At 24.8% G+C, this 13,582-nt stretch overlaps 2 protein-coding genes across 15 annotated transcripts; both read left to right on the top strand.

Annotated features, from left to right (window-relative positions):
• Nucleotides 1-33: 33 nt before the first annotated feature.
• Nucleotides 34-2,656, top strand: LOC100870690 (microtubule-associated protein 1 light chain 3 alpha). Of its 7 annotated transcripts, none has more exons than XM_086915088.1 (5): nucleotides 34-133; nucleotides 488-1,204; nucleotides 1,551-1,713; nucleotides 1,788-1,982; nucleotides 2,064-2,656. In XM_086915088.1, the coding sequence occupies exons 2-4, from the start codon at nucleotides 1,162-1,164 to the stop codon at nucleotides 1,948-1,950; spliced, it is 369 nt and encodes a 122-aa protein (XP_086771214.1). In that variant the 5' UTR covers nucleotides 34-133; nucleotides 488-1,161; the 3' UTR covers nucleotides 1,951-1,982; nucleotides 2,064-2,656. The 7 variants fall into 7 exon arrangements, with proteins under 7 accessions (XP_086771214.1, XP_086771216.1, XP_086771217.1 ...); XM_086915090.1 differs by having other exon boundaries at nucleotides 1,788-1,972; XM_086915091.1 differs by having other exon boundaries at nucleotides 1,788-1,972; nucleotides 2,112-2,656.
• A 2,770-nt stretch (nucleotides 2,657-5,426) lies between these two features.
• On the top strand, nucleotides 5,427-13,426 carry LOC147656426 (orphan steroid hormone receptor 2-like). Of its 8 annotated transcripts, none has more exons than XM_086915096.1 (9): nucleotides 5,427-5,606; nucleotides 8,836-8,976; nucleotides 9,097-9,204; nucleotides 9,300-9,455; nucleotides 9,533-9,797; nucleotides 9,869-10,116; nucleotides 10,191-10,387; nucleotides 10,463-10,740; nucleotides 10,804-13,426. In XM_086915096.1, the coding sequence occupies exons 2-9, from the start codon at nucleotides 8,842-8,844 to the stop codon at nucleotides 11,061-11,063; spliced, it is 1,647 nt and encodes a 548-aa protein (XP_086771222.1). In that variant the 5' UTR covers nucleotides 5,427-5,606; nucleotides 8,836-8,841; the 3' UTR covers nucleotides 11,064-13,426. The 8 variants fall into 8 exon arrangements, with proteins under 8 accessions (XP_086771222.1, XP_086771226.1, XP_086771223.1 ...); XM_086915097.1 differs by lacking the exon at nucleotides 5,427-5,606 and adding an exon at nucleotides 7,167-7,462; XM_086915095.1 differs by lacking the exon at nucleotides 5,427-5,606 and adding an exon at nucleotides 7,503-7,612.
• Nucleotides 13,427-13,582: the final 156 nt, after the last annotated feature.

Genomic DNA, 13,582 nt, shown 5'->3' on the forward strand with positions numbered 1-13,582 from the left:
TCTCCCTTCTCTTGCTCACTTATCTATCTCTCTCACGCCGCCATCATGTTTATTCTTTTTATACACCCGTTAAACGTTGTGTCAGGACGGTTTGGAAGGGGTGGACGACCAGGCAAACGGATGAACAATCAGAGTAACTAACTCATATATAATTTTTCATATATATAGTTTTTGTTCTTTGAAATCGAATAAAAATGATGTCGCATGAGAGAGATTTTCATGGATCTTCAACGGTTAAATGAAGTAGCATGACGCTTCCGGTAGTAAAGATCCCTCTATCGTGATTTCTACGATTATTAAGACGCGATTATTTTTCATCCTTATGTATCTATTATGTTAACAATACAGATGTTTTTGTTATCTTTCCCTTCCTTTGACGTTTGGCGTGCATGTATCAATCAAGTTGTACGTTCAATTTCGACAAACAGATACGCTTTTCAGGTTACATTTAATAACACTAATTTTTTTTAATCAATTCCGACACAAGTTTTCACTGAGAAATTCACACTTGCCGATTCAAGAAACACTCAAGGCGGGAGCACCATTTCTCTATTGATAAAGAAACGCCTGCTATGACACCCACGCATGCACTCTCACGTATACAGACGGTTGCTGCTTGCCGTACGCACAGGTGTCCACACGTATTCCTGTTTCAAAGCAAGAGGGAGGACATAGACTAAAATCTTACTCTAGATAGCTGTACGTATTTTCTCAACGTTAGTTCCTCTTTCTTCCGCGAAAACGCAACACTTTATTATTTCATATAAATATAATGTGAATCATTTTCACTATTTAATTTTTTATTTTAATAAATTACTCTTTAATACAAAAAATTATATTCTATTTTACATTAAAGTATTATAAATATCATATTATTAAATTTATTGAATTATTTTCCAATCTATATCTTTCCATTGAGTGATTCGTGACAAAGTTTCGTTTTCGAAGAGATAATAAGGAAAGAACAAAATATGAAAACTACTGACAAATTTATTAAGAGGGCAGCACAAACCAATATGAATATATATTAGCATTATCTTTTGAACCTAACTTAAGCTGAAAACAAGTCATAGAGACAGGCATTATTTTGACCCGTCAAGAATATCTCCGTTTACAGCTGATATCGCTTTGAACGTCGTAATAATAAATAGTGAATCCAGGATGAATTTAACACCAAAATCATTTAAAGAAAGACGTTCATTTGGTGAGCAGATAATTTAAACTATTAACTATAATTTAACTAAGTTTTTTATATTTATAATATAAAAAATAAAAGTTAAAACAAAAAAAAAAAAAACTAAAACAACATGCAAAGTATTTCTTTGCGAAGTTTTATTTAATTTACAGTTTAATATTTTTATTTTATTGATAACATTAAATTATATATCCTATCATAATTATTATTTCAAAGAATTACTAAAAATCATCTCTAAAAATTTCTTATTAATTTCAATGCATAATGTATGATATTAAATGTAATAATTTTAGATACATTATTATTTTTTTTATAAAGCATTGATAATTTAAACAAATTCCATCTCAAAATTTAGCACAAAGAGTTGCAGATGTAGAATTAATTAGACAACATCATCCAAATAAAATACCTATTATTGTTGAAAGATATTATGGAGAAAAACAATTACCTGTATTAGATAGATCTAAATTTTTGGTACCAGATTATTTAACAGTGGCAGAATTCATCAAAATCATTAGGTATATTTTTAAATTTTGTTTATTGTAAAATTTTTCTTAAATTGTAAATAATATTAATTGTTTATAATTAATAGACGTAGATTACAGCTACATCCAACACAGGCGTTTTTTCTATTAGTAAACCAAAGAAGTATGGCTAGTGGTAGTATGACTATGGCACAACTTTATCAAAGAGAACAAGATGCAGATGGTTTTCTTTATATAGTATTTGCTAGCCAAGAAGTATTTGGCCATTAAATTCCATCATTTTAGATTAAAAGTAAATCTAGGTATTTAAATAAACAAAATATTATTTTAATATTATAAAAGATTTAATAATTTTTTCGATATTGTAATATTTTTACTTATAGGTAAGAAAATTTTTTCTTAGGATATACTATGTGCTAAATATTTTTAAGGATTCTTAAGAAGAACTTGAGATCTAATATGACTTACATCTGCCTTTAACTGAATATGCAGAATCTTTGTGATCGACTTGCAGTACCTGCTGAAATAATTAATGGAACAATCAAGATTGTCATTTGTGTGTAAAATTATTTTGATGCTTTGGTACAGAAATCAAGTATATTTTACATAAGTTAAAGAATAAGATTAATTTTATTGCTGAAACATACTTTTATGGTTCTTTGATTGTTATAGATAATAACTATATCAATCATCAATCTCAATAGATAATAGATATCAATATTTATAGTTAATTATAACTAATTTGAATTTGTTCACGTGTATTCATCGTATGAATCTAATAGATTTTAAATATTTATGAAAAAAGAATAAAATACTACATACAATACAATAATAAATAGTGGCCAGTTACATGTAATAAATTGTAAAAAATCTTTATAAGCAAAAATTGAAATCAAATTTTATTTACATTCTTTTGTAACTATTATATAAATTATGTAAGAAATGTTACAATTATACATATATATATATCAATATATATAATAGTATTTTATTATATATATCAATATTCTAATTTTTAGTTTATCATTATTTTAATTTACAGCATTTATATATTCTAAATAAATTAAATTGTTAATAGATACATGAAATTTTAGATAGTTAACAAAAAATATTTTATCTTATTCGTATAAAAAAAAATATATATCTTTTATGATTAATCTATCCTATTCACAAAAATATTTTAATGAAAATGTTTATGCATATAATAATGTAATATACATATATGTTATGTATATTAATATAATGTGATAATATTATTATATTCATATCGCTTTATTATTATTACAATATATTTAATTATATATTTAATTATTACAATATATTATAATATACAATTGAATATTCTATTGTTTGCTATTTACAATTTATGACAATTATTTTGACTCATGTCTTAAAATTGAAAATAAACTCAGTTATCTTTGATCTGCAAAGAAGTAAATTAAATAAGAAACAGAAAGTACCTGGCATTATAAAAATGAAAATAATGATCATTGCATCAATGAGACAATATAAGATTAAAAATTCAACATTTTCAACATTGCTGATTTTATTAATATCAATAAGTATTTTCAAGTATTTTATGTAATAATAAGTTATCTCTGATATTAATTTGATACAAATTGAATTTACACTTAATTTGTTTATCTTAAATTTCTTAAATGATTAATATAAAAATATAGCTTTTTAATATCTATATTATTTTTAAATTTTTTTTACATTTATATTTTAATTAATAATTTATATAATTAATATTATATATATTATATAATAGAAATTCGATAGTAATAAAAGTAAGCTTTTAATTCATAAATAAATGAATATTTCAATATAACATTGAATAGTATTGATATTAATATTATATATATTGTATAAATAATGGCAATATTAATAAAAGATTATTAACACTTGTATAATGAACTTATGTATTATATAAAAAATTATTTACAATAAATAACTTTTTGCAATACAATTAATACATTGTTATTAAATTTTTATTTTAAATAATTTTTTATTTCGAAGTTAAACATTTAGAAATTTAAATATAAATTAAGTAAAGACGAATATGAATATGGGATAAATGAATCATTTCGTGATATATATACTTTAAATTTCAATATTCGTATATATATTTCATATATATTTTTATATTTTTGTATATCGTATGTACATTGTATATTTATATATTTTTTATTTCTATTATTAGTGCTATATTTGTTTATTTCAGTTATTAACAACAAGAGAAATTACAAAATTATATATAAATTGATTGAAGATAAAATTTATTTAAGCATAGATGATGTATAGAATAGATTTACTATTCCATATATTTTTTATCCTATATCTCTACCCAAGAATATAAAAATTCCCTGAATATTTTAATGTTATTCTTAATATCATGCCAAATATTCGTTTTATACACAATATATTATGCATTATGTATATTAAAATATAATTATTTTATGAAATCCGAAAGATATTCTAAATATCTATATTTTTTATAGAAATAATAAACAGATTATACTTCCGAAAGAAAAATGATAAAAATATGTTTAGTTAATATTTCTCATCTTTTGTAGTAGTATGCACTAAAAATAAATATAGATAAATAATGATAAATAATGAAAGAAAAATAGAAACAGGCAAAAAATTATAAAATCAGCACCATTTTCAGAATACTATAGATGAAATTAATATAAACTAGAAAAAGAAATTATAGAAAACGAATAGAAATAGAATTGAATTATCAGCGCCATCTCTTGAGCATCAGAAATATTTAAAATAAAATTAGAACTTTTGATAATTTCAAGAGATGATGCAAAATTAATTTTAAATCTATTTTGAAAAAATCTTTAAAAAAATTTTTTAATATTTTAATATTTTTAAAAATTTTTTTTTTAATTCGAGAGACAGCAATAATACTCAATTTTTATCCAATCTGTTTTCACATTATATACTCCTCTTATCTATTCGCTTTTAAAGTATATTCAAATTACCTTTATACCTTTAAAAGACAATCAAATATATTTTTTACATTTATTATCTTCTTTATTTAATTTATTAATTAAAAATTTTAACAAAGTCTATTTGATTAAATTTTATGTTAAAAATATATAATCAATTAAACATGTCTATTTTGTATATTATATCATATATAAATATTAATTTATATATATATATATATAATAATTATATATAAAATATATAATATAATATATATATATATACATACACACAAAATGTTAATATATTTGTAGAATATTTTTGAAAAATCAAGGCTAAAATAAAAAAAATTGGCACACAAAAATTTTAATTAAAATTTATTTATTAAATTATAAATAATTAAAGTTTGCATTAAATAAATCGATTTAATAAAATTTGATTTCTTTATTATATCGTCTTGTTTTATATAATAATATAATATAACGTGAAAATATATCTCACAAATATATTAACAATTATATTAAGGAAATGCATAATAATATTTACAATTGTTCTTCGTTATCAATAATATCGTATGTGATACGAAAATAAGGAGGTTACATAAATATAACCTTCAAATTTCAAAGAACATTGTATGTTCTGTTTTATACTTCGTCTATGGTTACATTCTTTACCATCATATTGATCATAGCAATATTGAAAACAGTTCTCAAGATTACCGAAGATCCGGCGCGACATACAAATTCTACAATAGAAGTTTGAAATCGTTGATCTGTATGCAACTGTGCATCGATGGCAGCAAATGCATTGTTGAGTAGCTATAAAGGTGAACAGTGGGGTTAGACTCAGGGGAAGGAGGCAAAGGAAAGGTAAAGGTTAGAAGAGGTTATGAACTCTAACCCACGAATAGTTGACGAAGTCTAGTTGCTGCTATGAATTGTCCAAATGATGCATAGTCAAATTTGTCATCGTTATTAATAATATAGGTAAGTCCTTGTAAAAATATATTTTTTAATATTTAGTTTTTTGTTATCCTTTTGTCGATAACGATACTTAAAATTTCAAACGTTGGTTCACTCATATTATGTCAATTCTTTTAATAAATATAGTACAAATTACTTACATTATTTTCTTTAAATAAAATAATAATAAATGAAACATTCTCGCTTAATGACAACATAAAGATCATATGATATTTTGACATTGTAATTATGAAATTCTGTAACTTTGTTGATAATGTTACTTTGTTGATTATTTTTTGACTTGAATAATAAAGAATTTTCAAATTAATATTGTGTGTTTGTCATACACAATATAATATACATACAACAAATATTAGTATCAGTTTTTTACAAAGAGAATAAATTTAAAACTTCACATTGTACAAAGAAATGAAAATATTAAACGTTATTAACAATTAAAAATATTGAAAAATATTTATATTGTTTTTTATCTTTAAAAATTAAAACATTTATATTATTATATATTCTTTTAAAGAATGATGCATATTTATAAAAAATTGATTATAATAAACTAAAAAGAAAACAATAATGTGCGATTAGTAATATAATTTTAACGCAGCGAATAGAATTACAAGATAAATCTGTGTCGATACAGTGATCAAGTAGGTAGGAGGTAACCTTCGGACCCACGAGCGACCTTTACCTGTGAAGTCCGGTCGTATAGAAATAATTACTCTCGAATGACTATTCTTCTTCACTGATGCTGTTCCAAGAAATCTTTAACTGACTTGGAATGATCATTCGAAAGGTTATAAGCCAGCGTAATATATTTAGAGAATACGAATTTAAGTAATAAAAAAAAACATTATTTTTAATAAACAAAAAAAGTATATATTATTATTTTTTATATTTTTGCATTAAAATAATTAGAAATAATTATAAAATTATCATAATTTTAGACGATCTATCGAAATTTAAATTTATTTTTATTTTAAAATATAAAATTCAATTTATAATAGTTATAATGTAATTTTCTTTATTTTATAAATTTTGTATATTTTTAATTATAATCATGACATATATACTAATAATCGAATTTAAGTTATAATTACATTTTCCCTTTTTTGTTTTTATTTTGTTTTTAATATATATATATATATATTATATATACATAAAAAAGATAAAATTGTCAATTGATGTCAATAGAAATCGGATTTCAGTTTTGCTAATTATAAGAAATTTATGTATTTTGTATGTAGTTAAAATATAAATGATGGCTTTATATTTATATCTAAAAACAATACATAGGATATTTGATAGTACATAATATATATTTTTAATATAAATTTTTGCTACTGTTTGCATTTGACCTATTCTCGATTGACGTCGCGACCTCGAGCCTCAACCGATAAGTCATCGCGGGCGTGTATTACGTGACATAACCTGTAACGCTCGTCGAGAGGCCACTATGTGGTCCTCTATAGCGAATGCTCTCGCTCAGGTAGAAAAGCAGGCAAGCGGGGCGAGAATGCACCTGGCCGGTGTGTCTTGGCGGTATACAAGAGAGTGACCTGCCAACCTGCCAGTACAGCGAACGGCCTGCCTGCGTTCACCTGCGCAAGGTTGCCTTTAAACTTCGACGTGGTGTTTTTGTGCGTTAGAAATTGTACTGAGTGAAACGATTTTATATATAGCAAATGTGTCATTTTGTCATATTTCCACGATTTTAGTTTATTGGAACATTGTTTTTTTGAAACGCGAATATTATTCCGTGCGTATTATCGCGTGGCTAGCTACGTTATATTTTCAGAACCGTGCGTGACCTGTGAGAGCGCCACCGCCGACACACGCAAATGCGGTGATACAGGTCGACCCAACAGGTAGTGTATTGTGTGTACCGTCCTCGAACTTTAATGTAAAGCACGTCGCGTGTTTTCTAAGATCGGTGTGAAGAAAATGCAATTCATCTTATAAAATGTTTAAAATAATTAATCTCAAGTTATATACATATGTATAAAAAAGAAATACAAGTAATGAATTTATGAAAAAATTAGAATTCTAGATATATAATTTCAATTGAGATTGACCTTTTTGTTTTTTAATAACATATTTTGAATTGCTGTAGTAGACTATTCATTGTGACGCATCTAATAATCTATTTAAGATATGATCTGAAACATAATGATAAAGGCAATCATGATAAAATTTGTAAATGTAATAGTGACACGTGTCTAAACAGGTCAATGGCTTGAGTTTAAAAAAAAAAGAGAATAGGTATCATGTTACTATCGTTAAATTCTTGATTATAAAAAGAAAAAACGATGAATCTCGTGTATGACACTTCCGTGAAATCAGATATATATAATATTATTGATCACAAAGATAATATTATAGACATTGATTTTCATTGAAAAATCTAAATACAAAATTTGTAAAAGTATATTTTCATTTGAAAGTAGTTGCAGTTCCTTAGTTGAAAGTTTATCGCGAGTAGAAAAGTTGAGAGTATGCTTGATATTACGACGCATAATGAATACAAAGTTTAAAAATGTTAACTATTTTGGAGCAACGGTATAGGCACCGTTTTCTCATGTTACTGCACTGACAGTGGTGACGAAGTCGGATCACGAGTGTATGGAAATGGACCATTCGCTCTATGACAGCCAGTGTAGCATGGCTATGGTATCGGCATGCGCCTAACCACGTAGCAACCTACGAACCGAAGAACTCGGGACCATCTCTTTCACTTCTTAAAATGGTAGGGGGAAAGGGTTGCGGCAGGTAGGGGCGGGCGGCAAATGCTCCAGTTTTCATTTTTATACCGCACCGATACTTAGGCCTTTAAACGATATGTTCTGTTTAGATGAAATCAAACTATATGATCATGATTTATCCAATTTTACTCTATACAATATTCTTACTATGTGTTATGCAATTTTTATAGAAAAGATTTTTCAAATATTTTCTTTCAGATATGTTACAATTTAATCATTATGAAATAAATACTTAATTATTTATTCATTTGTTTAAATATAAATATAATATCGTTATTATTCCTTATTAAGTATCAAGAAAAAAATATTAATTAATAAATAAATTTATAGTTATTGATTTGTATATACTCAATTTTTTTAAACAAGTGATATTCATTATTTAGAAAATATATAGTATACGTATTATGATATAACTGCAGAAATATTGTACACGTTATACGAATTTTTAATTCAACGCGATTTTCTATTTATCTTTGCAGGTAGAAATGGATAGAGATCATAGGGAACAACACGATCACGATAATATAAATGAAAACGAGGAAGAACAAAAAGTAGGAATGGATTTTCGTAATTTATCTCGTCACCATGGTGTGGATCATGTGGCTGATGTTGAAATAGAGGTGCTAATTATTTCTCTTTAAAAAATCGATTCGAATGTTATTGACTTAATGCATATTTTTAAATTCTTGAAATAATTAATTTATAATTATATATAAAATAATATATTATTTTTATTACAGCGAGATATGGAAGTTGATCAAAATGATCGCATTGAAAATTTACAAGATGATAAACTAGATCAAAATATAGGAAGAAATTTTCATAATTTAGCGCATCATCCCGCTATGGTGTGTTTCCGATATATAAATTTTAATGTAAATTAAACATAAAATTTTTATTTTTAGATAAGTTTTATTAATTATAATATTAAACATATTTTTAGAGAGACATGGAAAGAGATCAAAATAATCATATTGATAATATGCATGATGATAAAATTGATCATAAAATGGGGCGAGATTTTCGTAATTTGGGTTCTCATACTGGTATAGTTCATTTACATTCAGGAATTGAACATTTAAATAATGTCGATGTAGAGGTAAAATTTTTATTTATTTATTTTTTAATTTCTATATTGTCGCATATTTTATTTGTTTTACATTCAATATTTTTTAGGTAAAATTAGCGAGAGATGTTCGTGGTTCTTTAGGTTTGGGTCTATCACTAGAATTATGTGTAGTTTGTGGAGATAGAGCTAGTGGAAGACATTATGGAGCAATAAGTTGTGAAGGTTGTAAGGGATTTTTTAAACGTAGTATTCGAAAACAGTTAGGTTATCAATGCAGAGGAAGCAAAAGTTGTGAAGTTACCAAACACCATAGAAATCGATGTCAGTATTGTAGACTTCAGAAATGTCTTGCTATGGGCATGAGAAGTGATTGTAAGTTTTTTGAAAATATTAAGAATATAATACTAATTTTTTCGCAATTATTTTTTCATACTATATTATAGCTGTTCAACATGAGAGAAAGCCAGTGTTAGGTGAATCAGCAGGAGCAAAAGTAGGAAATAGAAGTCCTAGAGTTAAACCAGAACCACAACAATCAATATCTGAAGCACCTCCAACTTGGGAACAACCTGAAAGTCCTAGTATGGAAGATCAAAGCAGTGATAGTGATCTCAGTGATGCATTAACATTAGCAAGAGAACGTTTACTTATTTCGCATGCATTGGATAGCATGGCTAAACTTATTGGAGAAGTATGTTATTTATAACATTTTTCATATTACAATATATAGAATTATTAATATTATTATATAATTCTATTATATAGAGTGTTAATGGTTCAAGTGAACCAGAAGAAGAATGGACTGGGCAATTAATTTCTGAACGACATACATTATTCGAATTAAGAGCTCCTAGTCCAGCTCCTGCATATTTATCAATACATTATATTTGCGAAAGTGCCGCTAGATTACTTTTTTTGTCAGTTCATTGGGCACGAGGAATTCCGGCATTTCAAGCATTACCGTAAGTAAATGAACAATATATATATTAATTAGAATTACAAACGTGAATATTAGATAAAATTATTAATATTTATAGATCTGAAGTTCAAACAACATTAGTGCGCAGTTCCTGGGGACAGCTTTTTACATTAGGCCTTGCACAATGTGCATACACTTTATCCCTTCCAAGTATTCTAACATCAATAATAAATCATTTGCAAGCTAGTATTGCACAGGAAAAAATTACAGCTAGTAAAGTAAAGTCTGTCACAGAACATATATGTAGACTACAAGATTGTGTTAGTTCACTTCATAAATTACAAGTGGATTCTGTCGAATATGCGTATCTTAAAGCTTTAACGCTTTTTAGTGCTGGTAAGTAAAATATAATTTATTTATACAAAAGTTCTCTATTTTGAAAATGAATTTTTTTTTTAGACAATGTCTTAGCCGGTGTTTGGCGTAAAAAAGTTGAAGTTTTACAAGAGGCAGCATGGACAGAATTACAACAACGTGTAGGATCTAACAGGCTACCTCGCCTTCTTTTAAGGCTCGCACCACTTCGTTCGATTAATCCTAGAGTCTTGGAAGATTTATTTTTTGCAGGCCTTATTGGTAGGGTAAGCGTAGCTAGTGTCGTGCCTTATATTCTTACTATGCAAGATTACAAAGCTGAGCCTGAAAGTCATATGGGGTGACAATTACTAGTTGTGCAATGTAAGTCATGACCTAAAAAAGTGATATCTATAAATATATACATACATGTTAACATTAAATGCCTTGAATATTTTTATATATTGAGAAAAGAAAAGAAAAAATATAAGGAGGCAATATTGATTTTTATTTTTCATAATGAACAATAATTGTTCACTTGCCTCTTCTTAAATAAAGCTGTTAAAACTCAGGGTAGATGTATTTTAACTTGTTAATCAGATATAATATCTAGTTTACAATATTTTGATGTTTTACATTTTTTTTTATTTATTACAAATTCACTGCCTATTGTACAAAACTTTCCGTATTGCATAAAATATTGGTAGAAAACTTTAATATATTTGTAATTAAAATGATATTATTATTACTATTACAATTAGTATTACAATTATTTTTTCATCAAAATTATATTACTATAAAACAACAACAGCATTACAATATTATATGCTATGTCTTCAAAAAGTATTATTTAATCAAAATGCAAAAAGAGAAAAGAATTTTAGCTTTGAATTTTCAAGTAAAAATAAGTACCTGGAAAGTTTTGTATCGGCTTAATGTAAAAAAATATGTGGGGCAATATATATTATAATCTATAATTTATTATTATTAGAGAACATAGCCCTTGATCGAATTAGTAATCTTTTATTTCATCAATATAACATTTAATTGAAGTATTATAATTATTTTCATATAAAAATATAAAAATGTTATATAAGAAAATTACTAAAAATTTTTTCATACATATATAGTAAATTCTTGAAGGAAAATCAAAATATTAGCTATATTATTTTTTTATAATTGCTGCATTTTCCGTCCGACTAAAAATTTAATGTTTTAATAAAAGAGAACATAATTCAATATAAGTATTAGTACAAACATTTTGCGTTTCATTATAATTCTAATGATATCGTAATTTTATTAGAAATGAGTCGGCAAATGCACATACTCTTTTTACTTATTTTTTCTAAAAATTATTCATAAAAATTAATATACTTGTAAATTAATTTTATTATAAATTAAACACAAAAAGAAAAATGCATTATAATTGAAAGAAAACATATTTGAATTTCTTTAAAAAATATAAATCGTGCAATAGGACTAATTCGAGTAAAATATAAATGAAAAAATAATTGATAATTCTATTTTATTTATTCTTCTTTATTATGAAAAATAAATAGAATTTTTTTATAAATTGAATTTATGTTATACATCAAGTATTATTTACTTTAAAACAGACAATAAAAATATATTTTTTATGAGAAGCAAAAATACTTATCAAGTTAAAAGAGATGAAGAAATAAATATGAATGTGTTTACTTAATGAAATGTACATTTTATATCTTGCTGTTAATTATATTCATATAATATTAAAAATAGAATATAAGTACATTTGTATGTACTTGAAAATTAAGAAATATTAAATTAATGGTAGTATTGTTAGATGATAAGTTTGTATATTTAATGTTATCAATAACATGTAGAATATCAATATTTTTTCCGAGTTTTATTATAACGAATCGTTAAATATTTTTAATCTATTCACAATTGTTAATATTCACAAAAATGTTTTGCTGATGAAATGATTAATATTTCCTTAAACATTTTTATAATTAATATGTATATATAATATTTTTAGCAATGTTTAATATTTAGTTAAACATAAGTATTTTTTCTAATTCGATAATCCAAAGATTAAACCGCAATACGTTTTTTTACAGATATTCCTGTAAATTATACTTGTTGATTAAAATCTGATATAATTTTTAGTAATTACCAATAGTATATTATATATTTTAATAAAAATAATTACAAATTTTTCATAAAATGGCACTGTAGTGCACGTACCAATAATGATGATGTTAGTAATAATTTAATTTTATAATATCATAAGTCATATTGATTGTAATACATGGAATTGTTATTTGTATGTTATAAAAGGACTCGTGTAACTCTGTTACAACATATGTTATATATAATAACAAATATTATAATGACAAATTCTAATGACAAATTATAAATGAAAATTATCTTTTGGCATTCATATATATTTTGTGTGATACAATTTTTATTTAATAAAATACTTAATGGACAATATGATTAGAAATTATAAGATGAGAGAAACTTGTATATAAATATAAAATGTGCCTGTATGAAAAAAAATATTTATATTAAATATAATTTTGTAATTATCTAAGTGATAAAAAAAATGCAAGAGAGACCTGAAGATTATTGCTCCTTCAGTTTTATTACATCGAAAAATTATGTATATACATATATGTTTAACTGTAGCATAATGCAAAATAATCTAATCTAATTAAAAAAAAATAAATAATTGATAGCTTCAAAATTCGTTATTATTGATTCATTTCCAAAAATAATTTAAAAATAATAATTTATAAATTTTTGCAAAAACAAATATGATAAAAAATACATAAAGAGGGTGCAAACTGATGCAGGAACCCGATAAGTTTTAATATAGAGTCGTCCCTGTACAGTGAGTCAC

This window comes from Apis florea, unplaced genomic scaffold (genome assembly GCF_048593485.1).
Source record: "Apis florea isolate Af1SG1 unplaced genomic scaffold, ASM4859348v1 contig_3772_pilon, whole genome shotgun sequence".
NCBI classification, from domain to species: domain Eukaryota; kingdom Metazoa; phylum Arthropoda; class Insecta; order Hymenoptera; family Apidae; genus Apis; species Apis florea.